This window comes from Ascaphus truei, chromosome 12 (assembly GCF_040206685.1).
Source record: "Ascaphus truei isolate aAscTru1 chromosome 12, aAscTru1.hap1, whole genome shotgun sequence".
NCBI lineage: Eukaryota > Metazoa > Chordata > Amphibia > Anura > Ascaphidae > Ascaphus > Ascaphus truei.
In genome coordinates this window covers 14948876-14976587 of record NC_134494.1, presented here as the reverse complement: position 1 = coordinate 14976587, position 27712 = coordinate 14948876, and the positions used below count along the sequence as shown (strand labels likewise).

The following is a 27712-nucleotide window of genomic DNA, read 5'->3' as shown; positions in this document are numbered from 1 at the left end:
CTGGCAGACTCGGTATATACATTATTTATTTCAATCTGTTTCTCTGTATGTATAACAATTAATTGGCCATAGATACAACATACCAATTTATCCTATTTTTCATCTATTAATATAATTATTTTAATTTAAATATAACATTTCACAGCACTGAGTGCATTCATTCATGATTTCTTTTCTCCTTGTTTTTATTCTTTCCACTCACTCCTGATTGGTGCAATGTCAAGCCAATTAGGTTTAAATACCTGACAGATCACATCTCATTTGACCCCTAAGGAAAAGCCACGTACTCTGAGAAACGTATGTCGGGGTAGTTCTTTAGTTTGCTGAGGTGCCCTCCACCTGAATGTCCTGTTCCGTGCTCCCTGGGATGCTCTCCTCCCATTTTTTCAGTGTCTGCTGCATGCATACAGCTACACTTGAATTTGGCTGGGAGCTATTGAAGCTTACTTTCATTATGGTGATTGCCTCTGGACTTGTGATTTACTCAGGATCCGGAAAAGTATCTTGATTTATTGTGTTTTCGCCGTGTGGAGAGTAATGAACTACTACTGAACTTATACTCCCTGCCCTGTTGGGTTTATTTAAAATTTGACGGCATTTTGTATCAATTACATGAGAGAGAGAGAGAGAGAGAGAGAAAGAGAGAGAGAGAGATTGATTTTAAGTGGAGGCCAAGCCTTATTGGCTGGCATTTATTGTGACTTTTACCAATACCCTTTTACATTTCAATGTGGGACTGTGCTCAATAATTTTTAATCAGAGCAATTTCCTTACCAGCTGTTGCTCTAGACACCTGTCAATTTATAAATATATTTTTGTACTCTGGTAACAACAATCCATAAGCTTGGAGCCATTCTTCTCTCATATTTGTTAATTAAGACTTTGGGACTCAGGATTAACCAGGCTTCAGCTGTTCTTAAAAGAACGGTGCTCCTGGTTCTTTTTTCTTCCACAAGATTGCACGTGTATGTTTAGTATGTATGTATATATATATATATCACAGAATATTTTTTGTATATGAAATCACATATACTGTAGTGCCGACGATTATTCTAAAACAAACCTGGGGCAATCTCCAAAAAGACCCAGGTACATGCTGGGTACATGCTGCAACATTTCAGACATTTCTGCAGACAGACTAATGGCCCAACGGATTAACAGCGGGGTCCCTGGCAGTCCCATTCAAACTGAGTGGGACTGCCAGGAGCCCCTGCTGTGTTAATCCGATGGGCCATTAGTCTCTGCAGAAATGTCACTGAAATGTCCCCAGCATGTACCTGGCTAGTTTAAGGCAAGTTTTAGAATACTCGATGGCTCGTCTGTATCATTGTTTCTTTCTTTTTTTGGTTGATATTTTTCACTTTTTTGTTATTTTCCCCCTTCTCTTGATATATATAATTGATAGCGTCAGGCTATTCCCTTTTCCCCCCATTGATATGAAGTATTACAGCATGCAATGAACATGCATGAGTACATATAATATATTTCAGGGTTTCATTGATGGTAGAATTATTTGAACCACTTGGCAATACTTGAAATAGCCCTATAGGAAGGTGCCTCTTTTAGTGCTTGGCATGCTTGGCAGTACTGGAGCATCCAATAAACGTTGACCACTGGACGATATCTGGACCTCCAGTTGAAATATTGCTGGTATCTCTTATCATCCTTGTCCAGCTCCATAAGATAAGCAGCCAGTTTTTGGGCAGTGGAGAAATCATCTACATGGATAAATGAATCTGGAGGTATAAAACGCTCATAGTTTTCACGGGGAGGACCCATTACGACCGGCACAGTCCCTGAGATGAGTGAATTGTCCCAAAGCTTCTCAGTGATGTAGTCTTCATGAATAGAGTTTTCAAAAGCCAGGTAGAACTTGTATGTAGAGAGAATTTCATTGTGTTTTTCCCTGGGTAGAGACATCTGATTACGCCCGTATCTATCAATGTTGATGTGTTTCTTCAGCTCCTCATAATATTGGACCCTGCGGAAATTTGGATTCCAGTGACTGACTGCCCAGGCCACAAGCTTGGTCTTCACAGGGATGCTGAAGTTCTGGGATCCATTATGCTTCTCCAGCCAGCCATAAGGAAGAAAGATATCGGAGTCAACCCGGTAAGACATGGTGAGGTTGAAGAGTTTGTCCATAAAGTTAAGGTTTGCGCTATGGGTTGGGGACTCCAGGTCAAACCATATCCAATACTGTTTAGCTGGCCTTTTGATCTGGGGTAAATTGTTTCTAGAGTTGCAAACCTCATCGTGGTGGATAATAACAGCATCCGCTAAGGAATACAAGCTGCGATTGTTTGTGAAGGTGCAACCATGAGTATCAAAGGGATGTGGACATTGGTTTTGGGGAAACTGCCCACTGAATGTCCATAGGAGAATAAGCAGCAGAGGGTCGTCTGGTTTCAAAAGGGAATCAATCGATCGATCAGTTTCCTGAACAAGGTTCTTGCTGCCTCGAAAGAAAGAAAACAAAACACATGAGAGTGTTACTTGCAGGATGAAGAAATAATAGATCTTTCTCACGAAGGATGACTGTCCTCTGGACTCCATGGTGAAGACAAACATGAACCTCGTCTATAGCATTATATTGGGTTTAGATAATAATAGGTTCCATCAAGTCGAAATAAGGCACATAAGTTTCTTTCTTTCTTTATCACTCAACGTGATATCTGCTCAGTTTTCCAGATGCAGACACTATAAGATTAAAAAAAAATTTTTATTTTGGAGGAAATTACAACATTTTTTTAAGTACATGGTTATGAGTATAAACAGGACAAATATGTGAGACTAAAGCTCAACTCTGATGATGTATATATGCAAGACCAACAACTTACAGAGGCAGTTCCTCATAGGACCAAAGTACAGTATGGCAATGACGTTTAAGAGGTCAGATCTGGGTTATTGATCAGGAGAAAGAAAAAAGAAAGTGCAGGACCTCTCATAGCGTAGTATTTTGATATAAATGTATTGATATAGTAAGAGGGTAAGATATGCACGTACAAAAAGGCAGCTATACATTGAGGTATATTAACCAGGACTCCAGATGGCACATGCAACTCGTCTCGTCTGCTGATCCTACCGGACCTTCTCTCGGGTGGTAAAGTCAGTTTTCACGACCCTCCAACCACCGGTTTAAGCATTGATGAGCACCTGATGTCTTTGGTGTCTTCACGCCACTCACCGTTGTGGCAAGGGGGGCATCCACCTGAATGAAGGGAATCCCGAACAGCTGATCTGCTCTGTGATGTCACCTCCACTTGGAGCTTTAGCGTCCTCGTGTCTTCAGTTGTTTTAGGTAGAAGCAGATGCGATCCCGGCTCTAGATGCAGTGAGAGGCACTCTGATATTCGTGTGCTGGCTTGGACATAGAAACTTGCAAAAATGTCTCTGCATACACCATTTCTTATGGGATAAATGCATCTCTAGGAGCTGAAAGTATCAATTGAACTGTAGTACTGTAAACAAAATCCAATGCGTTTCGTGATGCTAGGTCACTTCATCAGGGTTTTTGAACTACCTAAGTCTGAGTCCTTGGTGGTCACGGTGGCACGTGCGGCTGCATGCTCGTCACATACCACAGCACAGTCCTCTATGGGGCAGGCCCCAGTGACTGTGTGTGTGTGGGCGCGCAAAGCGCTGTGACGCTGGCAGGGAAGACAATAATTTTGTGTTCCCGAGCCACGATGCAGTCACGTGGCGGCAAGTGCAGCCAGTGGCACTCCCTTACCTCTCCCCAACAGACTGCCGTTTGCGGCTGTAGTCTTTGCATGCGCCGCCATGCCACTAGGCACGACTGCATTAGGTAGGACTGGGGCCATAGTCTAAAACAGCTGAGGACGCGAGGACTCTGACGCTCCAAGTGGGGGTGACGTCACGGAACAGATCAGCTGTTCGGGATTCCCTTGCCAAGACGGTGAGCGGCGGAAGACACCAAAGACAGCGGCCGCTCATATACGCTTAAACCGGTGGTTGGAGGGTCGTGGAAACAGACACCTATACCACCTGAGAAAACATCCAGTAGGGTCAGCAGCCGAGAGGAGTTTTGTGTGCCATCTGGAGTCCTGGTTAATATACCTCAATGCTTTATAACATCTGCATTTTTGTACGTGTATATCTTACCATCTAACTACATCAATACATTTATATAAAAATACTACGCTATGAGAAGTCCTGCGCTTTTATTTTTCTTTCTCCTGTTCATTAGATCATAGTTAATTCATCTACAGCAGCGGCAGCTCTTATTCGAGCAAAAGCCGCTGGCTGTATGCGGCTGGGAAGCGGGTAGCCGCGGCGCGTGGCGGCGCACTGTGACGTCACAGTCACACGCGCGCCCGGCTTCCCCGTCTTCCCCGGCTTCCGCAGGCTTCCCCGACACCCCTGGAGATGAAATTAAGGTAAGCGGGGTTGCGGGGAAGCAGAGGGGCAGAGCAGAAGCCGGGCTCGGGGTCCGGAAGGAGAGTAAATTGCGCGCGAGGTGGAGGGGGTGTGCATGTGGGAAACGCGGCGGCGCGCGGTTATTACTGGCGGCAGCTGGGGTAGATCCCGGCATGCCGCCGGCATTTAGTGCGATAAAGTATGTCGCTACTGTATCTGAACACGCTCCTGACCCCTACCACATGCAGCAATTATCATCTGAGATCTGACTCCAAAAGACTGTTCATGGTCCCAAGGTTCAGCAAAGTATCCGTCCGCTCCTCCTTCTCTTACCGTGCACCCAAAATCTGGAACAATTTACTGGAGACTCACAGCCACCACCAGTTTAAGTTCTTTCAAAACTAAAGCTGTCTCTCATTTTAATCTGGTCTGTAACTGTTACATACTCCTATAATATATATTATCTCTAACTGCGCATGCTATGCCTTGTGTATAATGAATACCCTGTTCACTTACTGTATGTAACTGTATTTGTAATCATGTATTATTTGTCTTAACTCTATGCTCAGGACATACTTGAAAACGAGAGGTAACTCTTTAAGAACCAGCAACGGAACCTCAGATTCCCACAGGGAAGTTTGTATTTTCTCACACCTAAATTGGCTAATCACATTTTTAGCACTATTGCACATTGTGGTTCAGTATGTGCTTGTCGAGATTAATACTGCACTATTAACAAATTATTTTATATGTTGTTTACATATGTATACACATTGGGTTAACAATTGACCAATCACAGAGTGTTTCCACTTTTTTATTTAATATACACGTTTTGTGCGCTTCAGGACAGCTTTTGCTGTATACCTGGGTTATTGATGCCTTCCTCACTAAAATCTAACTCTTGTAAGAATATTATAAGTTAGTTTGTAAACATGGTGAGTTAAGAATTGGAAGGGATTTCATTTCCTCTGGCTGCTCAGTTTTTTCACGGTGGTGGTGCAGCATAGGAACGACTATTACAAGGAAGCCCTACGTCAACTTGGTGATACTTGTTCCTATGCTGTTCTACCCACCGACCCTACCCTGAAATTCCAGAAAGAACGAAGAGGTTTATTAGATATGGGCTCTATGTTAGGAGTACTAAATAATGATGACACCAATTTCTTATATAATTCAACACCATCTCCGGAAGATCCATAAAACATTGGTCTCCTCTCCAGGGAGGCCTATTGTTTCCAGCATTGTGTCTTTGTGAGATGGTGTGTATGTACACGGTATGTAGATTATTTCCTTCAGCCACTCGTGCAGCAGTTGCCATCCTACCTTCGTGATAGTGGGGATTTACTCACAACCATTGAGTGTTTCAAGTGGAAACGCAACCTTGTATGGGTGACACTTGATGTCACTTCTTTGTTCACCATTATCTCCCATCAACAGGAGATTTCCTCGTCATTTCCTCACTCGGTTTGATTTAGCACAAGCACATATCACATTTAGTTTAGATTCCATTCACTTTCTTCTTACGCACAAATTCTTTTTATTCGATGGGGTTCATTATCTCCAAACACATGGAACGGCAATGGGGACGAGCTTTGCCCCATCCTACGCCAATCTCTTCATGGGATGGTGGGAGTCGTTCCACGTGTTTGGAGAAATGAACATGTATAGGGAGCACATTTTATTTTACGGATGGTACATTGATGATCTGTTACTCATTTGGGAGGGTGACATCAATACACTTTTAGAATTTATTTCTTCACTCTATCACAATGACTTTAATCTTTCTTTCACTTACACTTATCACATACATTATTTAGACTTATGTTTATACATCGATACTGCACTTAACATTCAGACCACTTTATTTTGAAAACCTAATTCACATGTGCAGAAGGTGTCCGGCGGCCATGTTGCGGTTGGCGCGTGGTTTGCGCATGCGCAGAAGTGACGAGTCACAGTGCAGGGCCTTCTCAAACTTGCGTGTGCGCAGGAGAATTAGCAGCGGCCATTACATTGTTGCGCATGCGCAGTACCCATAGCGCATGCGGTCCTAATGCTAAAGAGGCCCATGGGGAACTACAACTCCCAGTGCATTTGAACTGAGTGAAGTGACTCAGTGAGCTGCACTATCGGCTGGAACACAGACGAGGACACAAGACACCCAGCCTGCTGACGTCACAGCAGGGAGGAATCGGGGAAAAACAAGCTCACAGGCATGGCAAACAGATGACCCCCATGAGAAGATCAGCAGCCCCCATCAATCAACGGAGGTAACAGGTCTTCAAACGGACATCTGCCCGAAATAGCCAAACAGCTGAACAGTCCGGCGGACACCTCAGGAGAAAGTGCTGCCCTCACAGTTTCCAGCCAGCAGCAGATACACAGAAGGAGTGAGACTGAACACTGTTCTCAGGCAATTATCCTTTTTTCATAAAAACTTTATTTCTTAATTTTTTTCTTTTAAAAGTATTTTTTTCTGTGAGTACATAACATTGTATTTTATTGTCTATGGTCACTTAAGGTGATATATAAAGTTTATAAACATTTTAATTGCGCCCTTCACAATTCTTTTCTTTATCTTTTTACTTACTTTGGCGAGTTTTCTGATTTGTTGCTGGAGATTTTCTGGTGAATATAACAAGGATTATTTTGTATGGTTTCTGTATTATTTTTATAGGCCATCAGGCTGGGGTTATTGGTTTAATTTTTATGGTTGGACATTCTCCCTTTATTGTATACATCTGTGGGTGCCCCTGAGGATGAGGAGCATTGCCTTCATCCTGTCGGGGTAAAAACCACTTTTATTTATTTAAGGTGTTCATTGATTGGCAATGTGACTTTCTAGGTCCCCATTGGCGTAGGTAGCTACAGTGACAATCAATGGAATTAATGGATTTATTTATTTATGTATTTATGATGTTATGATGTTATGATGTATTGTAATGTCTATTTTATTTTATATATATGTTTATGCTTTTCAATTGGTAAAAGTCCTTGTATCAGGGAACATATCCCTGTTCAGAATATGCCACTAATCCAGCAGTGTGTTGGTTAATTGGATCCAGCAGTTAACCAACTTCACCTGGCTGATTAGAGGTTTGTTAGAAAAAGCCTGTTCCCAGAGCAGGAGGGAGATTTTCCTCAGAACACAAGGGTGCTGACAAGAGGAAAGAGGTCTTGAGCAGAAAGGCTCTGCTGAGATCAAGACACCCAAAGACCTATATTCCTGGACACAGGGGACACAGGAACCTGCCAGAGACTGACATGAAGGGCCATCTGCTTTAAGGTATCCCTTGAGACTTTGGGGAATAAGGTGGTAATGGGATTATCCCTCCAGCCCTGGAGAAATGGACCGGGGAAGTAAGTTAGCCCTTAAACAGGTCTAGGCATTTGTTGTTTTCATATGTTTTGCTTTGTTAAAAGGGCGCAATAAAGCCTTATTTTAATTTCACCTTAAAAACGGTCTCCATTGCATACCTCTGCACACATCTCTTACAGTCCTATTAGGCAGATTTGGCTCATTGTTTAGTCAGTATAACAGTGTGAGGCTGGTTATAGAATATGCAATTTGAAACTGGGGTGGATTTCAACCCAGCTTCAAATTACATAGTTACATAGTAGTTACATAGTAGATGAAGTTGAAAAAAGCCATATGCTCATCAAGTTAAACCTATGCTAAATTTAGACAACAGATGCTTTATCCTACATTTGTACTAATAGTGTATTGATCTAGAGGAAGGCAAGCAAAAAACCCCAGTGAAATATCATCCTATGATATCTCATAAGGGGAAAAATAAAATCCTTCCTGACTCTAAATATTGGCATTCAGATTACTCCCTGGATCATGTTTACTTATTTGGTATATCCATGTATACCTTTCCTTTCCAAAAAGATGTCAAACCATTTTTTTAAACATATCTATTGTATCTGCCATTACAGTCTCCATGGGTAATGAATTCCACATTTTAACTGCACATACTGTAATCAACCCTTTCCTTTGTTGCTGGTGAAATCTCCTTTCCTCCAAACTTAAGGGATGACCCCATGTTGTTTGTATTGTCCTTGGGATGAATAGTTCTTTTGAAAACTCGTTGTATTGCCCCCGAATATATTTGTATATAGTTATCATATCCCCTCTTAGACACCTCTTTTCTAATGTCAACAAATCTAATTGATCTAGCCTCTCCCCATAAATCAGATTATCCATCCCCTTTATTCATTTTGTGGCTCTTCTCTGTACTTTCTCTAGTTTCAAGTACCTGCCCAAGTTTCCAGTCTATCCAAGTCCTATCGTGGTCTAAATTCCTACTTACCTCCTCAAAGAAACAAATAAGTTTAGTTTGGCATGACCTATCCTTCATAAATCTATGCTGACTATTACTAATAATTTTGTTTTCCATTAGGTATTCCTGAATATTATCCTATACTAAAACTCCAAGTAGTTTCCCACTATTGAAGTCAGGCTTACAGGTCTGTAATTGCCCGGTTGTGATTTAGCTCCCTTTTTAAATATAGGCACCACATCTGCTTTACGCCAATGTTGTGGTACTGAGCCTGTGGAGATGGAGTCCTTGAAAATTAAATATAATGGTTTGGCTATTACTGAGCTTAACTCCTTGAGAACTCTTGGATGTATGCCATCGGGGCCAGGTGACTTATTTACTTTAATTCTATCAAGCCACCTATGAGCTTCTTTCTCTGTTAATCAATTGTTCGTTAATACAGTATAGAGGATAAGAGCACAAAAATGCTTCTGATCTTCTAGGCACATCTCCAAAGTCCTTGGACCGAAACGTTTGCATTTGTGCCACCTACTCTAATACAATCTTTTTGAAAATTACCTCTGAGTGCTGTCTCATTCCTACTGCGTTGCTGCGGGTGCACCACTGCTGTGAGGAACACCCCTGCCTTTATATATATATACAGTGTTCGACAAATCACCCAAAAATCTACTCGCCCAACCAAAAAATCTACTCGCCACCTAATCCCACCCCCAACCCCGCCCCTAGTCCCGCCCCCAACCCCGCCCCCAACCCCGCCCCCAACCCCGCTTTAAAATAAAATATATAAATAAAATACATTTAATAAATTCCTAGTCAGAACAACATTCGTTTTTTACATAAATGTATTTATTGTATTACATTATACTACAATTAGTCCTTGTTACATGTGTGTGTGTGTGTAAATGTTGGATCTAGAAATGAAAGCCAGATGTGATTGACTAGTTTCCTGAACCCCTTAACCAGTGTCTGGACGTCCCGCTTTACAATATCTAAAGCAGCAATCCCACCTGGGATCTTACCTGATCCGCAGTCCCTCAATGTCCACGTACCCTCATTCCCGCAATGTAATACATTGGAGGGGATGTGTTCCTTACCTGTCTTCTGGGTTAGGGGGGGTTCTGATTTTTCCTGTGTGAAGCTTGAGTCTGATCTGGAAGAAAGCAGTATAAGTTATTTCAGTGTTGTATAGGGCAGTTAAGATATACAGGGTAAATAAGATATCCAGATCCAGAGTGTGAGACAGAGAGAGTTTGGGTGAGAGACAGAGAGTGTGGGTGAGAGACGGAGCGAGTGTGGGTGAGAGATGGGGAGAGTGTGGGTGAGAGACGGAGAGAGTGTGGGTGAGAGACAGGAGAGAGTGTGGGTGAGAGACAGGAGAGAGTGTGGGTGAGAGACAGGAGAGAGTGTGGGTGAGAGACAGGAGAGAGTGTGGGTGAGAGACAGGAGAGAGTGTGGGTGAGAGACAGGAGAGAGTGTGGGTGAGACCTGGGGGACATCCCCTGAGGGACCTGGGGGACCTGAGGGACATCCCCACTCCATTCTCCCGGCCCCGCGGGCTGACATGGTGATCTGGGTGAAGCGGGGACCTAAGGGGCATCCCTGCCCAATCTCCTGGCCCCGCGGGCTGACACGGGGATCGGGGTGAAGCGGGGACCTGAGGGGCATCCCCGCTCCAATCTCCCGGCCCCGCGGGCTGACACGGGGATCGGCGTGAAGCGGGGACCTGAGTGGCATCCCCGCTCCAATCTCCCGGCCCCGCGGGCTGACACGGGAATCGGGGTGAAGTGGGGACCTGAGGGACTGTCACGGGGGGGAGCGCCGGGGACAGGAGAACACCCCCGCTACCACCTCCATAACTGCGGGCAGCGGGAGCGCCGGGGACAGGGGGAAGTCACAGATAGTACTTACTTTGTCCTCCATGGGGAAAGAATGGCTGCTCGTTGGGGGCGGGCTCATATGGAGCCTGGCCTCGCGCCCACAAAGCCTGGGAGCGCGCGCCAATCAGCTGTCAGGTAGGGGGAGTTTTTTTTTTTTTTCAGCGCGAGCAGGGAAATTTAAAAAAACAAACACGTGTGCTGCTTGGGCCAATATTTACTCGCCCGGGGGTTAAATCCCCTCGCCCCGGGCGTGTAAATGTATATGATTGTCGAACACTGTATATATATATATATATAATCACATTATATATATATATATATATATATATATATATATATATATATGCAAATACAACTGTATGCATATTTGCTTTCCTGTGGAGGGTTTTTGTCACTTTTTTACTCACCATAACTTAACTCAGTATTATGGTATATATATATATATATATATATATATATATATATATATATATATATATATATATATATATATATAATGTGATTATATATATATATATATATATATATATATATATATATATATATATATACAGTGTTCGACAATCATATACATTTACACGCCCGGGGCGAGGGGATTTAACCCCCGGGCGAGTAAATATTGGCCCAAGCAGCACACGTGTTTGTTTTTTTAAATTTCCCTGCTCGCGCTGAAAAAAAAAATATATATATATAAACAAATAAAACCAGCACACAACAGATTATACCATAAATTAATAAGTGCACAAAATAAAATTAGTAATAATAAAGATAGGTGTTGGTATATATGGGGGGCTAGGTCAGAAGTGTGGATAAAAGTAATTAGGCAGAGGGAATCGGCAGCTTTAATAGGGATAAACCAATCCCAATGTAATGTGAATAGAAGGAAAAAAGAGCGCACAATCCCTTTCGCCTAACTGATACAAATTTTAATAAAAATCAGACATATATAGACCATGATCAATAGTAGAAAACTCAATAGATATGAGTATAATTAAAAAATAAAAAAGGTTAGGTGGATGCTGTAGCCAATAGAAATGAGGAATGTCCCTAGAGGGTTAATACAGTCTGTTCATCCAACGTTTATATCCCTGGAGGTCCTTCTGAGGTGGCAATAATATGCAGTAAATGATCAGTAGCTGACTCCAAACTTCCGCCCACACACAGAATGAATCCTGATAAAAATGATGTATAAAGATCCTCACAGGACTCGCCTCACATGTGCTGCCTAAGGGAAACGCTATAGTGCGCACCCGTCAGATAGGGCTGACTGTCCCGGGGAAAGAGAGACTGTCTGTATAGGTAGTCAAAGGGAGGAGTACCTGATGTGTTGTACTAAACTTCGGAGGTGGCGTCCCTCCGCCAAGATGATATCACACCGCTCTGTGGGCACAAGCCGTGACGGTATGCCGACCCCAAATATGACACTGTAGCCAGGTGCCCCCTCTGGGCTTTGTTTACCCCCTCTACATGCGCTTACCTCCTTGGCGGTCGGGAGGGTTGTGGCCGGTCCCTAGTTTGTGGTTGCTGCATGGACAGCCATTTGACAGGGACATTGCCTGATTAGTGTGTAGAGCTAGTCAGTGACCCAGCGCTGCAGTGAGGAGCCTGTCATCATAAGTCTGGGCTGTTGGAAGTCGCGACCCGTGGAAGCATCTCTTGCAGTGTGGGACTTCTCGTGATAGACGACGCTAGATCTGCGGATCCTTTGTGAAGAATCTGCGACTGGGTGTTGGAACGCCCGGCAGGTATTATACACGTGCACCAACAAACCGGTACCTTACAGGCGCTGATCCCACCTTGGGGGGTGGTGAGTTCTTTGGAGACACTTGGGAGGTTAAGTGACCAAAGGTCTGGTCGGTTATACCGGACACGGTGTGGGATATACACGATGGTGTGGGGACACTACTTCACAGTGACGTGTGGCAGGGGCCACTGGTATATGCTCTATACAGCAAAGGTTATTCATATGTGTGCATGTATCTCTATAGTAAATATTACGGTGTATATATATATATATATATATATATATATATATATATATAATCAGCTGTTATTGTTGTTCTTGTTCAGGGGAATCTCACATATTAGGGATACTGGGCAAGTGGAGGCGCTGCCCATTCTTATATTGTTGCCCCGGGCTCCCAGTAGCGGAGGCTCAGATCACTGTGAGCCAGCAGGTAAAGATAGCACCAGTTGACCCGTCTAGTCAGAGAGAAAGAGGGCTACAACACGTACAGACCTTCAATGGCGAAAGTGTAGAGTCTGCAGATGGAAACAGATCCAGTTACCGCAATAAAAGTGGAGGACACTTCACAACAGCTCGTTCAGCTTTTCTCCCACGTGAACAGCAAGCAGTGTCTCTGTGTACCGACACTGCACTGGTGTTGTTCCTCAGGGATTCCTCACAGCTGGTCCACCACCCATTAGCACGATGACACTCCTAACGTCATTTCGTTGGCTAGTACGCTAACATCATCAGGGGAAATGCCAGGGAGCAGGGGCCATAATCAATGATACTGTACATAAATATGCTACACTTCTGCTAAACAAAACAAAAAGCGCAAACATGAATTTATATAATAAAAAAAGACAGTTGGTGAACATATGTGTTTTTAAAAATCAAAAAATAATACATATATATAATTAACCTATTGTGTGATAAGTGAACAACCTACAGTACATAAAGTGCATATACTAACATATGTGCATACTAAATAAATACACAGATAAATATATACATTTGTGCCTAATTATTTAAAGAACTAATAATATATTCTTTACTTGATATGTAAATCGAAACTAATTATGTGAAGTGCATGTATATACATATAATAATGTGTGCTAAATAAGTACACCGGTGATGGAGTTAATTGAGAAAAGATGAAAAGATGAAGACAAAAATAATTAAAATGTAACACGAATAAAGGTGTAGATAAATTATATGTATTTTATATATAAAAAATCTTGGACATTCAATATATAAATGTCCAAAAATATACACAAAAAATGTATTAGGGGATATAAGCAGAAACCACACTCGGGCGTGTGAAACAAACTAACAAGAACAATGGCCAAACTGATGAAAAAAACAGAAAATTCTAAACAATAGTGCTGGTATCCAGGATTTTATTGAGACCCCCTGGAATTAAGCTAAGAAGCTTAAATATCCAGTAGGTTTCTCTACGTGAAATAATTTTAAACCTGTCACCTGCTGATGGGGATGATGGAATGACTTCAAGTCCCATCATTTTGAGACCTTCAGTCTTTTTGTCATGGCACTGGAGAAAGTGTTTTGACACATAATGACTGGTAATACCATTCAACAGGACCGCCAACGGGGGGGGGGGGGGCAGCTGGTGTTGGTGTCCCGGGCCCCATGGGTCTGGGGGCCCGGCCACACGGGCCCCTGCTTGGCCGTTTAAAAAAAAAAGTGTGGCTGCACCCGGTGCCGGTCTTTCTGACAGCAGCACCGGAAGTCAGCTGGGCTAAGTTTCCGGCGCGCTGGCGTGAAAGGGAGGACCGGCGCTCGTGTGAGCCAAACAGGTGCCTGCAGCGGGACAGGGCTGGCGGCAACTGCTGTAACCTGGCGGTGGGGCCCCCCGCATCACACCCCCGTGTCCAGCCAGTCCTGTCAGCTACCGCTATAGCGTTTCCCTTAGTCAGCAAATGTAAAGCAAGTCCTGTGAGGAGCTTTATACATCATTTTTATCAGGATTCATTCTGTGTGTGGGTCAGCTACTGATCGTTTACTGCATATTATTGCCACCCCAGGAGGACCTCTAAGGATATAAACATTTGATGAACAGACTGTATTAACCCTCTAGGGACATTCCTCATTTCTATTGGCTACAGCATCCACCTACCCTTTTAATTTTTTTTATTTATACTCATATCTATTGAGTTTTCTACTATTGATTATGGTCTATATATGTCTGATGGTTATTAAAATGTGTATCACTTAGGCTAAAGGGATTGTGCGCTCTTTTTTCCTACTATTCATACATATAATATATATATATATATATATATACTGTGTGCTCATTTGCATATCGTTTCCAAGAACCTCTTGCTGCAGTGAAAACGCTGTGTGCTGGGCGATAATGGGGAAAGACAGGGTTGCAGACCTGTGTAAGACATGTAAATGAGCATACAGTAATATTTACAGTTGCTATATGCTTTACTGTGGAGGGTTTTTGTCACTTTTTTTTACCCACCATAACCTTAATAATTGTGGTGAATACCTAGTCTAGTCTCAAACCAGCTTAGCCTGCACAACTAACCTCGCACTGATGATACCCATCAAGGTTGAAACATGTCTGTGAATGGGTTTACTGGCTTTGCATCTCATCCCAGCCTCTGTCTAAAAGCTGTGTTTATAACAGCATGCATTGGCTTGAGGATTTGCTTGTGTAATATGAGCTTGAGACAAAAGGTGGCACTGTGTGCTCATTTGCATGTCATTTAGCAGAATCCCTTGCTGCAGTGAAAATGCTGTGTGCTGGGCGATAATGGGAAAAGACAGGGTTGCAGACCTGTGTAAGACATGTAAATGAGCATACAGTAATATTTACAGTTGCTATATGCTTTACTGTGGAGGGTTTTTGTCACTTTTTTTTACCCACCATAACCTTAATAATTGTGAGATATATAAATTGTTTATGGTCACTAAAAACAACAGATGTACCCTTACCTAGGGAATATAAAAAAGAGCTTATCGGGAACTGCGGATAGGATCAGTCTCCATGTTCTCCAAACTGTCTCTGTCATTGTCACTCATGCCCTGTGCTCATGCAGCCTCCACATCTGCAGATCACCCGGTAGCTGTCGTCACGGTGGCAGAAGTTGAAGTGATGGATTTACACAAAGTTATTGGGCGGACTCGAGAGTCCCATCCAGCACGTCTCACGGTTGGGAGAAACGCAGCACAGCAACACTCCTACGTGTTTCGTGGCGATATCTACTTAATCAAGGGTAAGGCCGCGCTTATAGTGCCGGTGAACGCGACGCAACGTCGCATCAAAACAAATGTATTGACGCCGTTGCGTGCCCTTATAGTAGGCGCGATGCGATAGCTTGGTGGCGATCGCTGGAAGTCACTCCAATTTGATTTTTCCAGCGACCGCAGCGTGATGTCGGGATTGCCGGCGACGGCGCTATATGTGCGGCCTAAGTGATACCGTGCTTCAGCCAGCACTTTATATGGCAGAACTTCTGACCATTGGTTAATTGCAATTGTTAGAAAAAATGTTTAAAACCTTCACTAGCTTTGTTTTCATTGATATAAATGTATGTAATTGTACCACCAATGCTCATATTAAATCTGTTGCTACAAACTGTTATCTACATGCACACAGTAATCATAAAATCTGGTGGACAAAATGTATAAAGCCTTCTCAACCTGTCATGACCAGTTCAATCGCCGAAGGCGGAATTGTTCTTCTGATATTGATTTTCACACACAAGCAACACTTTTAAACAATACATTTATTCTTAAAGGGTATGAAACTGCAAACCTGGCTTTCCCCCAAACCCCTGGGTAGTTACAGGTGTGGTCGCTGCAAAGCCGGCAACTATATGCACCCCACGAAAAAATTCAGCAACTGGAATAACACCAAGGAATAGGATATCCAGCATTTTATAAACTGCTTGACCCGGGGGGTCATTTATTTGGTCACCTGTGGCTGTGGGATTAAATATGTGGGCAAAACTCTGCGCCAACTCAGACACCTGGTTCTTGAACATGTGGGACACACTGCTAGCAAAACCGCTAGCGAAAAATGTCACCCTGGCACACAATGGTGACATTAGAGATCTGAGGTGTCAAGGCACTGATTGCATCATCATTGGTCAGTGGAAGGGGGACTACTGTAGGACAGACTATTATTACAACGCGAGTGCAGGTGGATATATGATTTACATACCCTGCAACCCTCTGGTGTCAATGAGGTCTTTCTATATTCCTCACTTGTATTAGTCACTGTCTTGACTTTATTACCATTTACAATTAACATCTAGTGATTTCAATCACGTGTCTGCATATTGTATTTTCTATACCTCTATTTGGTTGCTTATTATCTTTCATTGGTGACTCTCATTTCTCAATGTTCACACAGTAATAGCCCAACTAATGACATAGTAATCTATTTTTTTATGAGTTCATCCTCCAGGTGTTAATTTTGAAGCATTTCCTGCTCACATATGCTATGACAACACACAGTGTTTTTCACTGTAGCCACAGGGGGCTCCTACAGTATGTAATTTACACAGCCGCTCTTGAGTGAATGTGCTGAATACACAGGTAATTCCTATTGGACCTTTCCCTACCTGTGCAGCTATTTAAACCAATCATTGCAGGAAGGAGGAACTTACCCTTGAGAAAGCGACTCCACCGCCTAAGCGAAATGTACATTGGGTACGCGCTCACCGCCGTCAGTGCCGAGTCCATACCGTGACACCACGAACAAGGAAGCTAAGTATACATTTCCTCTTTAGCGCTTAAACTAATTTCATTGGGGTACCTTACCATAGGATGATTCACCATTTTATGACCTATATTGTTAGGTTTTAACAACTGTGTTTAGACAGTATACAGCGCATACTCCATTATTGGTAGAGATTGCATAGGGATACCCACCCACCTACCTGTTGTTACACTGATTATCCCTATGAGTATGGTGATTAGGGTGACTGGAGGCAATCACAACTCGGCCTCACAGATTTTGCAGGGATTTCCACCTACCTGCCTGTCCTATCACAGTATAGCCTTATAATCGGGTTGTATTTAGGTGTTTTCTCTGTTGTTTATGTTATAGGGTCCACACGCATTTCCCATCTTTTATTTTTATGACGGGTCAGTCTTTTGTACACAGTTGTGTGGATATGGGAAATGAATCCCCAATAGGTGCTACTAATGTCTTAGTGATATTGTGCAGTATAGCATTGAAATCCAGGAAAGAATTAACTTAATATGCAGTAAAAGGCTTAGATGCTCACTTGATAGCCATAGTGTGGGATATATGTATAATGGTATGAAGGCACCACAGTGGGTGTGTGAAATGTGCACTCACTGAAGAGAGCACACCCCACACCCACTAATGGGACAGCACACCTCAATCCCTAGGCATGAGTCAATGTATAGCCATATACAATATAACTGCAATAAAAATATATTGAATAAACTCACGAATCATCAAGTCCTGGATAGATGCAGCGTGCCTCCTTCCGGTATAGTGAAGTCCAAGTAGAAAAAGAGTGGTGGAGCACTACTGAAAAAAGTAAAGGGCTGGAGGCTGATAGCAAGTAAAAATGCTTTAATTTAATGCATGAGTAGACCGGGCTACAAACAAAGAAGGTATCTCTAACGCTCTTTGACTAAGCGCTTTGACAGCGCGAAACGCGTTAGACATACCTTCTTTGCTTGTAGCCCGGTCTACTCATGCATTAAATTAAAGCATTTTTACTTGCTATCAGCCTCCAGCCCTTTACTTTTTTCAGCAGTGCTCCACCACTCTTTTTCTTTTTGTACACAGTTGTAACATTTTCCTGAGACGAGTCTGCAAGAAAACTCTTTTTATTTATTCCCATTTTGGTACACAGCATTGCTATTATTGCTGTGTTCCCTGCCCCCATTGTTCACTCATTTGTTTGCAGCTTTGGCTTCAATGCAGTCAGTCTAATATATTGCTGTTACTATCAGCTGGTTTCATGCTGTACAAATGACTCTAGGATCTCTCCACCACTAGGGGGAGTCAACTATCCAGGGCCACCAACAGGGGGGGGTCTGCCGGAGTTGGCGACCCGGGCCTGGTGAGTCAGGGGGCCGGCCACCCAAGGCCGCTCCCGGGCCCGTGTGTCAGAAAGAAAAAGTGTCTGAAAAAAATAAATAAATAAGCCCACGTCAAAACAAAAATAAAAACAAAAAAAAAATGAGGAGAGGGGATCCAATCAGGACCTTCCTCATGGGCGGGGAGTGAGATGGACTAGTAGCTAATCAAAGCAACTGCACAGGCGGGAGAAGCGTGTTTGAATGTTCCAGGCTGTGCAGCTGCTTATTCAAATACACATGGTAAGTACATGCTGTTATCTGTACTGTGATTGTCTGACCCTCACTGTTGTGTGTGTGTGTCTGTGAACTGTATACTCTAGTCTGTTTTTTGTCTAAGTTTGTGTAGTTTGTGTAGTATTGTGTCACTCATGTGTCCGTCTGACTGTCCGTCGCGTCCTAACTTCCTCTCCCCCCCCCTGCCAGCATCCATCCTCGACCTTAAACTCCCAGCCAGGGCCCAGACGGCTCCTGTTCAGACCCCACCATGAGACCCACACCAGCAGAAGGCCAGCTGGGCGGCATCTCCTCGGGACCCAATCCATCCCGCTGTCCCCTCCCCCACCCCCCATACCAGCATCCACCTTTCCCTCTCCCCCACCCCCCAACGGCATCCACCTTCCCCTCCTGAGTCCCCCCTACCAGACCGACATCCATTATCCGCGCACTCTGCATCTCCTAAGGCCACAATCCATCCCACTGTCATCTTTCGCCCCTCCTGAGTCCCTCCTACCGGCATCCCTCCTCCGCACACGTGGCATCTTCTCGGGCCCCAATCCATCCCACTGTCCCCTCCACCCACCCTATACTAGCATCCACTTCTCCCCTCCCACTCACCCCCTGCCAGCATCCACCTTTCCCCTCCCCCCACCCCATACCGGCATCCACCTCTCCCCGCCGACCCCCTGCCAGCATCCACCTCTCCCCCCCACCCCCAATCGGCATCCACCTCTCCCCCACACCTACCGGCATACACCTTCCCCCCACCCATAACGACATCCTTCCGGGCCCGGTATCCACCTTCCCCTCCCCCCCCCAATGCAACAGAACAGCACCATCCTCCGAGCCTGCCGTTCACCATCTCCTGGCCACACCCTCCAACCCCCATCTCGCAGCCACCGGGCCTGACCTGAGACCATCCACAAGGTAAGTCTGATTTTTATTTGTATTGGGGGTGTATTTTTATATGTATTGTGGGGTTGGGGGTATATTTTTATATGTATTGGGGGGTTGGGGTGTATTTTTATATGTATTGGGGGATGGGGGTGTATTTTTATATGTATTGGGGGGGTGTATTTTTATATGTTTTGGGGGCTGGGGGTATATTTTTATATGTATTGGGGGGGGGGGGTGAGGGTGTCTTTTTCTATGGTTGGGGGGGTGGGTGGGGGTGTATTTTTATTTTTATTGGGGGGGTTGGGGGTATATTTTTCTATGTATTTGTGGGGTTGGGGGTGTATATTTCTATGTATTGGGGGTGTGAGGTGTATTTTTTTCTATGTTTTGGGGGTGGGGTGTATTTTTCTATGTATTGTGGGGTGTGGGGGTGTATTTTTCTATGTATTGTGGGGTGTGGGGGTGTATTTTTCTATGTATTGGCGGTGGGGTGTATTTTTATATGTATGGGGGTGGGGGTGTATTTTTCTATGTATTGGGGCGTGAGGTGTATTTTTCTATGTTTTGGGGGCGGGGTGTATTTTTCTATGTATTGTGGGGTGAGGGGGTGTATTTTTCTATGTATTGGGGGTGGGGTGTATTTTTATATGTGTGTGGGTGTATTTTTCTATGTATTGGGGAGGGTGGGGGTGTATTTTTTTATGTATTAGGGATAGGAGTGTATTTTTCTATGTATTGGCGGGGGGGTGGTGGTGTATTTTTATATGTATTGGGGATGTAGTGGGGGGGGGAGTTTTATATGTGTGGGGTGTATTTTTATATGTATGGGGGGGTGGGGGGGTGGTGGTGTATTTGTATATGTATTGGGGAGGGAGTGGGGGTATTTTTATATGTATTGTGGTGGGTGTGGTGTATTTTTATATGTATTGGGGGTGGGGGTGTATTTTTATATGTACAGTATTTGGGGGGTGGGGGTGTATTTTTCTATGTATTTGGGGTGGGGGTGTATTTTTCTATGTATTTGGGGGAGGGGGGTGTATATGTCTGTGTATTGGGGGGGTGAGGTGTATTTGTCTATGTATTGGGGGGTGTATTTTTATATATGTGGGGTGTATTTTTATATGTATTGGGGGTGGGGTGTATTTTTATGTGTGGGGTGTATTTTGATATGTATTGGGGGTGGGGTGTATTTTGATATGTATTGGGGGTGGGGTGTATTTTTATATGTGTGGGGTGTATTTTGATATGTATTGGGGGTGGGGTGTATTTTGATATGTATTGGGGGTGTGGTGTATTTTTATATGTATTGGGGGTGTATTTTTATATGTATTGGGGGTGGGGGTGTATTTTTATATGTATTGGGGTTTGGGGGTGTAATAAAAAGTTTGCATTGTAATGTTTTTTTTCCGTATTACAATAAGAAAACAGTTAAGTAAAAGTTGTGTGCTAAAAAAATAACATTCTGTGCTAGGTGCGCTATGGGTTGGGGGGCGGGGGACCCTGCTCCTTTCATTTGACCTGGGCCCCATGATTTCTGTTGGCGGCCCTGTAACTACCAATATTAGAGCTCACTCAGGTTACATGCTGAATGCAACAATACCGTGTTGTTCACTGTACCATCGCTGCACATTACCTACAGTTTTACTCAGCTTTTACCAAGGACATTAAGTTGACTTTCAACCTAGTACAGTGATTGTTCCATTGGGAAAGCTAATCACTATAGCTGTAATTACGGACAGGTAATTCACTTACCTGGGATTTCCCTTTATATAGTTGGTTATATTCTATCACTGCCAATATTTTTTGTATTCTTTGTGTCTTTTGCATGTGTCCCATCATTTTTAGATTAGTTCACAGACTTAATACACTTGTTTTAATTACAATACATTTACCACAGGTATTATCACTCATTGTCAGGGACGTTCTTACCACTACATTTAGGCTAATTGCCTTGGGTAATTTACCCTTATACTACATGCCATTTACTATCTTATATTTAGCTGCAGTTTGAGTGCATGTGACCAGGGGGCTCACTCCCTGGCCCACCCCTCTCTTGGTGGTTCTAGAGCTGTTCTCTATATTTGCTACTATATTTCCCCGAGTGCACCCTGCATCCCCCTATATTACTGATACGAGGAGGCTGAGCAGGGTTCCCCCTTCTGTAGGGTATGAGTCTGGTCTGATTGATAAATCTTATCAGAAAGAATGCCTTGTTTGGTATACTTAAAACCAGAGACATAACATAAAACACAGACAAAGCTCAGTGCACATCCAGAAAAACTTATATACGGTACAGTGCCTAAATATGCATGTATAAATAACTAATAAATAAATAAAATGGTCTTTTAGATAAACATTTTGGCCAAATTGTTGTAAGCCCTTGAGCCAAGTGCACGGCAGACCACGTTTCAAGGGTCCCTAATACTAATATAGATTCTTAATAACCTGTGCATTGCCAGGAAGAATGATTAATAATAAATCTGTCAATATTAGTTGCAAAAGTTCTAAGTCTGATTGAAGCTTTTATTAACCTGTACATTACCAGGAAAAGCACTCTGTAATAGCTTTGTCACAATCACACTGTAAGCAGGCAAGTTTTCCTGAGAGTCGGAGATGCCATGGAGTAAGCTTTTAACCATTAAAATGTGGGAGGGAGTGAGCTTCAATTAGGTAGGAGGTTGCCACCCTCTAATCAGCTAGGACTAGCTGAACAAGAATTACAAAACATACAGAACACCTACTGTACAAGCTCATATTGAACCCCCAAAATACCCACAACATATATATAAGCATATAAGTTTCACAGAGGAGTGCTACTGAGCATGGCAATATATATATTTAAAACCAGTTGGCTCAAGGGCTTATAACAATTTGGCCAAATTGTTAAACTAAAAGACTATTTTATTTATTAGTTATTTATACATGCATATTTAGGCACTGTATGGTATATAAGTTTTTCTGGATGTGCACTGAGCTTTGTCTGTGTTTTATGTTATGTCTCTGGTTTTAAATATATATATTGCCATTCTCAGTAGCACTCCTCTGTGAAACTTATATGCTTATACAGGTGAACCCCATTATAACGCAGTCCACCTCGAGACCACCGCGTTAGTTACGGGGTCGCGCAAAAACAAAATGGCCGCCGCATCATCACCCTCCCCCCCCTCCCGCAGCACCCTTCACCCCGCGGGGCAGGAGATGGGAGCGGGGATGTCCCTCGGGTTCCCGCTTACCTTGATCCCCCCCACGTGCCCGGTGCTCCCGCTGCCTGCATGGATGTGGTAGCGGGGGGTTTCTTCTCCCCACCGCTGTCCCAGGCGCTCCCGCTGCCTGCGTGGGAGGAGGGGGGGTAGCGGGTGGTGGTGCTGGTCGCGGCCTTTCCTCTGTTCCGACCCCCCCCCCGTCTGCGTAGAGTGAGAGTGTGTGTCTGTATGTATATATGGGAGAGAAACTGTGTGTGTGTATGTGGGTGTGGGTGTGTGTGTGTGTGTGTGTGTGTATATGTGTATATGGGTATGTGTGTGTATGTGTATGTGTGTGTGTGTGTGTGTGTGTGTGTGTGTGTGTATATATGGGTGTGGGTGTGGGTGTGTGTCTGTGTGTGTATATGGATGTGTATGAGTGAGAATGTGTGCAGTGAGCAGTGTGTGCAGTGAGCAGTGTGTGCAGTGAGCAGTGTGTGCAGGGAGTGTGTGCAGTGAGAGTATGTGCAGTGTGCAGTGAACAGTGTGCAGTGAGTGTGTGCAGTGTGCACTGTGCAGTGTGTGCAGTGAGCAGTGTGTGCTGTGTGCAGTGAGAGTGTGTGCAATGAGCAGTGTCTGCTGTGTGCAGTGAGAGTGTGTGCAGTGAGAGTGTGTGCAGTGAGAGTGTGTGCAGTGAGAGTGTGTGCAGTGAAAGTGGGTGCAGTGAGAGTGTGTGCAGTGAGAGTGTGTGCAGTGAGAGTGTCTGCAGTGTGTGCAGTGAGCAGTGTGTGCAGTGAACTGTGTGTGTGCAGTGAGCTGTGTGTGTGCTGTGTGCAGTGTGCACTGTGCAGTGTGTGCAGTGAGTGTGTGCAGTGAGAGTGTGTGCAGTGAGTGTGTGCAGTGAGAGTGTGTGCAGTGTGCAAAAAAAAAAGAAGTTTTTTTTTACCCTGCCCATATTACACTCCTTGAGAAAGGGCTGCATAGCCTGAAACGCGTGGGAGAATTGTCCTGTTCTGTCCTTAGTGTTTTTTTGTTTTTAATATGTAATTAATAAACTTTTTTTTATTTTTCCTACCACTTGGTGAGTTGAATGGTGCTTTTCACCGGACTTCGCTGTTTTACCAATTTTTTTTATTCACCATTCAAAGTGGCTACGTAACATTCCCCTTAGTCAATTCAATAGGCTAAGGAGGAATTGCTCGTCTGACAAGGTCTTTGAGGTGCAATCCTGTCATCTTATCGACAATTTCAAGCAGAAGGGTTACAATACAACCTTAGTGCAAGAGGCATTCGATAAAGTCAGGGCTGTGGAGCGTGTGGATCTTTTAGCTAAGTCTAAGCTTAATCAATCTGCTCAACTTATGGCTGTAGAAAGCAAAAATAAAAACACCCACGGTGTTAAATTCATTACTAAATTCAATGGCTATTTTAACAAAATTAAAACTATTATCAATCGCCATTGGAAAATTTTGCTTTCAGATACACACCTCAAGGGTCATCTGTCTACTACAGCACCATTGGTCTTCCGTAGGGGTCTTAATATTAAGAACATCTTGGCCAGAGTAAACTGAGTGTTAACACACTGGGTACTGGGGGACAACATTTAGTGCCTGGAATGTCAAATGTGGTAGATGTAGATGTACTATGTGTAAACATCTTCAGGTTTCGGATATCTTCTCTTCATCTAGTAATCCCTCAGTCCATACACTCAAGAGTCCAATCAGCTGTCTTTCTACGTATATAGTTTATATACTACCATGTTCGTGCGATTTGCAGTATGTGGGTCGCACGAAAAGAGCACTGTGCGTCAGATTTCTTGAGCATAGACGTGCGATTGTCAAGGGAGTCTTGGCGCAAAGTGTTCCCCGTCATTTTGCTCAAGTACATTCCAAAGACCCTGGTGTGCTTAGAATTATGGGTATTGAGAGTATCCCCATTACTAAATTAGGTGGGGATAGGTTTAAGTCATTATGTATGAGAGAATCTTTCTGGATCTATTCTCTCGATACACTCTCGCCCAAAGGTCTAAATGAGTGTTTGGACACAAGCACACTGGTTTACTTCTGTTTCTTCTTTGCTGTTTTGCCTAACTGCTCAGGTTTCAACATTGATCTCTCCACTTATCTTAGAGTTTCAGAACCAAATAGGAAGGGTTCTGTTGTCTTTGGAGAGTTTTCCTTCAATATTTTACATTCTCTATCTTTATCTCTCATACGGTAATGGGAGCTTATATGTTTGACTAGAGTTAATATCAGTTCCATTTTCATTGATTTTTATTATACTTTTTTTTATCTAATATATATATATAAATTTATGTTTAATTGTATTCAAATTAATATTATTATTAAATGTTTATAATATTATTAGTAAATGTTTTTTTTTTATAAATATAATGGCCATTCCCTATACAGGATTTTTTATGAATTTAAATATTCCTTGATATGATTATGTTATTAAGTTAAAATGATTTATTTACAGTGATTGTTGGTGTTATATTGTTCACACTACACTTAGGGAGTTATATTTTTATTAGTTGATATAGTAATTATCAGTTATAATTATTATTAATTATAGGTTCTTTATATAATTGGTCTAACATCCGTATTTGATGAATGTAGGTTTGGGTTTAGTAGGATACTTTTTGTGCATTTCATGTATTGGGAGTTATTTTATTTAAAATGAAATAATTAGTTGTTATATTCTCAGGGTTTAGTGTGAACAATTTTATTGATTATTGTGATTTATAGTAAGGTGGTATTGTTTATTAATGTCTTAATTACTGTACATTGCAAACTATCGAACTTTGTTGAATCAGCAACCAAGGAGTAATAATAGCTCTACATTAGTCAGCCTATTTCATTGGCTGCTACTGACCAATCAGACACCCCTGACGAAGTCACGCAAACGTGAAGAAACGCGTAGGGCCTGTGACATCATCACGTGTGGGTGCGTGCACGTGGAGTCCTGAGCGTTCTAGTGTTCCAGTCAGCCAAATCCAAGTGCTGGCATTTGATTCATACAGGAGCAGAGGACGCGGAGACACTGAGGGTTACAGCGATCTGGCGCCAGCTTGTGACTGGTTGTGGCTACGAACTGATCAGGTGCACCCTGTAGACTCTGGACTCCCTCACCTCTCTTGATGTCTTCACATAGAGATTTCTCTCCCACATATGGTTGCTTTTTATAGTCCTGTAAGTGCATTTCCTATGGGCTACAGATTTTAATAAATACACTCATTTGTTTAAACAGTTACATGCTATGGAACTTGCGCTTCTGTTTGTGTTTATATATATATATATATATATATATATATATTTCAAAAACCTTCAAAAGAGAAACTCAATCAACCATCATGTGCACACTTGCTGCTGCTGATCTGGGAGCACACACACTGACAGCCCTGTGAGAGACTGCAGAGAGAACTGCGGTCTGCCTGCAGGTACAGAGTAGTGAGTGGGGAAAGATGTTAGTTCTCCCACTGTTAGTAAGTGACTAAGATGTATTGGTCAGAACTCCAAAGTGGAGTTAGGTCCTTTGTCTGTTTTGCATGCTGATTTGACACTGTAAATAAACCCTGTTCAACGAACTATAATGTTTCCTGCCTTTAATATGAGACAAAATACCCTGCAGCGTGACTGAGATATCACAGTATGTAGATAAGAAACCATACAGAGAAGTCATTGTTACATACAAAGAGAAAAGGAAACATAATAACACCAGCAGATAGCGCAAAACTGCAACAATTACACAATAAAGAACTAAATGTCAATGTGCAACTCTAAAACGTGGTGCCCATGGCCGTACCACAGGTCTGGAGATGGAAGCTCTCCCCGAACAGAAAGTAGTTGTGACCAAGTATAAACCCGACAAGGGAGAGAATAAAATTGTGTAAACCTCCACCACCGACTCGTTAAACCTCCATCACCTCCCAAAAAATGCCCAACACCCTTGTTGATGTCTTCACATAGAGATTTCTCTCCCACATATGGTTGCTTTTTATAATCCTGTAAATGCATTTCCTATGGGCTACAGATTATAATAAATGTACTCATTTGTTTAAACAGTTACATGCTATGGAGCTTGCGCTTCTCTTTGTGTTTTTTTCTTAGATTCCTAGTGGTTGGCTATACCACTTATATCTGAAGCTGAAATATCCTCCCTTGATCTTCTTTTTGACTTATGCTTTAATCACTGATCACATTATGGTTTGTTGTAATGTATAGTTTAGATTAATATTAATTATTAATTAATTATTTTTATTAGTAATTTTTATACAGGCGGTCCTCGTTTTACGACGTTTCGTTTTACGATGAACGGCTTATCCGACGCTTGTCAATGCATCCCTATGGCCCGTTTTACGACGCCCGAACGGCTTATCCGACGCTCTAACGACGCTTTCAAAAATTGCTACAAATGAACAACCAGACGGCTGCAGGCTAGGGAAATCATTCTGAACAGTCTGTGTGAAGGTTTGGTGGTGTATTTTAGGCCCTAAACCATGGCTGATCAAAGCAAAAAGCAAAGTACTGTTACTCCAAAAAGGAATAGAAAATCTATAACTTTGGAGACCAAGCAAAACATAATAAAGCGCTCTGAGAAAGGAGAGACGAACACAGAAATTGTACGTGCCTTGGATATACCTCGCACAACTATTGTGACAATAATCAAAGACAAGGCAAGAATCTTGGAACAGATCAAGGGCTCAGCACCTATGCAAGGTACAACAATAAGGCAACGTGTTGGGCATATTGCTGAGGTAGAAAAACTCCTCATCATATGGCTGGAAGATCAATCCCAGCGTCATGTGCCCATTAGTTTAGCCTTAATTCAGGCCAAGGCTTTGAGTCTGTATGAGGACATTAAGCAACAGCATGGAGAAGGGACCACTGAGGAAACGTTCACTGCAAGTAAGGGCTGGTTTATGCGGTTTAAAGAGAGGGCAAACTTGCATAACATTAAAGTGACCGGGGAAGCTGCTAGTGCGGATGAGGAGGCAACTAAAACCTTCCCGGTTACATTGGCCAAAATTATAGAGGACGGTGGCTATTGCGC

The 27712-nt window shown here is 43.0% G+C and overlaps 1 protein-coding gene across 1 annotated transcript in view; it reads right to left on the bottom strand.

Annotated features, from left to right (window-relative positions):
- Positions 1 to 200: 200 nt before the first annotated feature.
- Positions 201 to 27712, bottom strand: part of LOC142463803 (4-galactosyl-N-acetylglucosaminide 3-alpha-L-fucosyltransferase FUT5-like) — a 34784-nt gene continuing 7272 nt past the window's right edge. The window contains exon 2 of the mRNA XM_075566635.1: positions 201 to 2700. Within this exon, the coding sequence (XP_075422750.1) occupies positions 1510 to 2571 (1062 nt within the window). The 5' untranslated portion in view covers positions 2572 to 2700 and the 3' untranslated portion in view covers positions 201 to 1509. The remainder of the gene's footprint in view (positions 2701 to 27712) is intronic.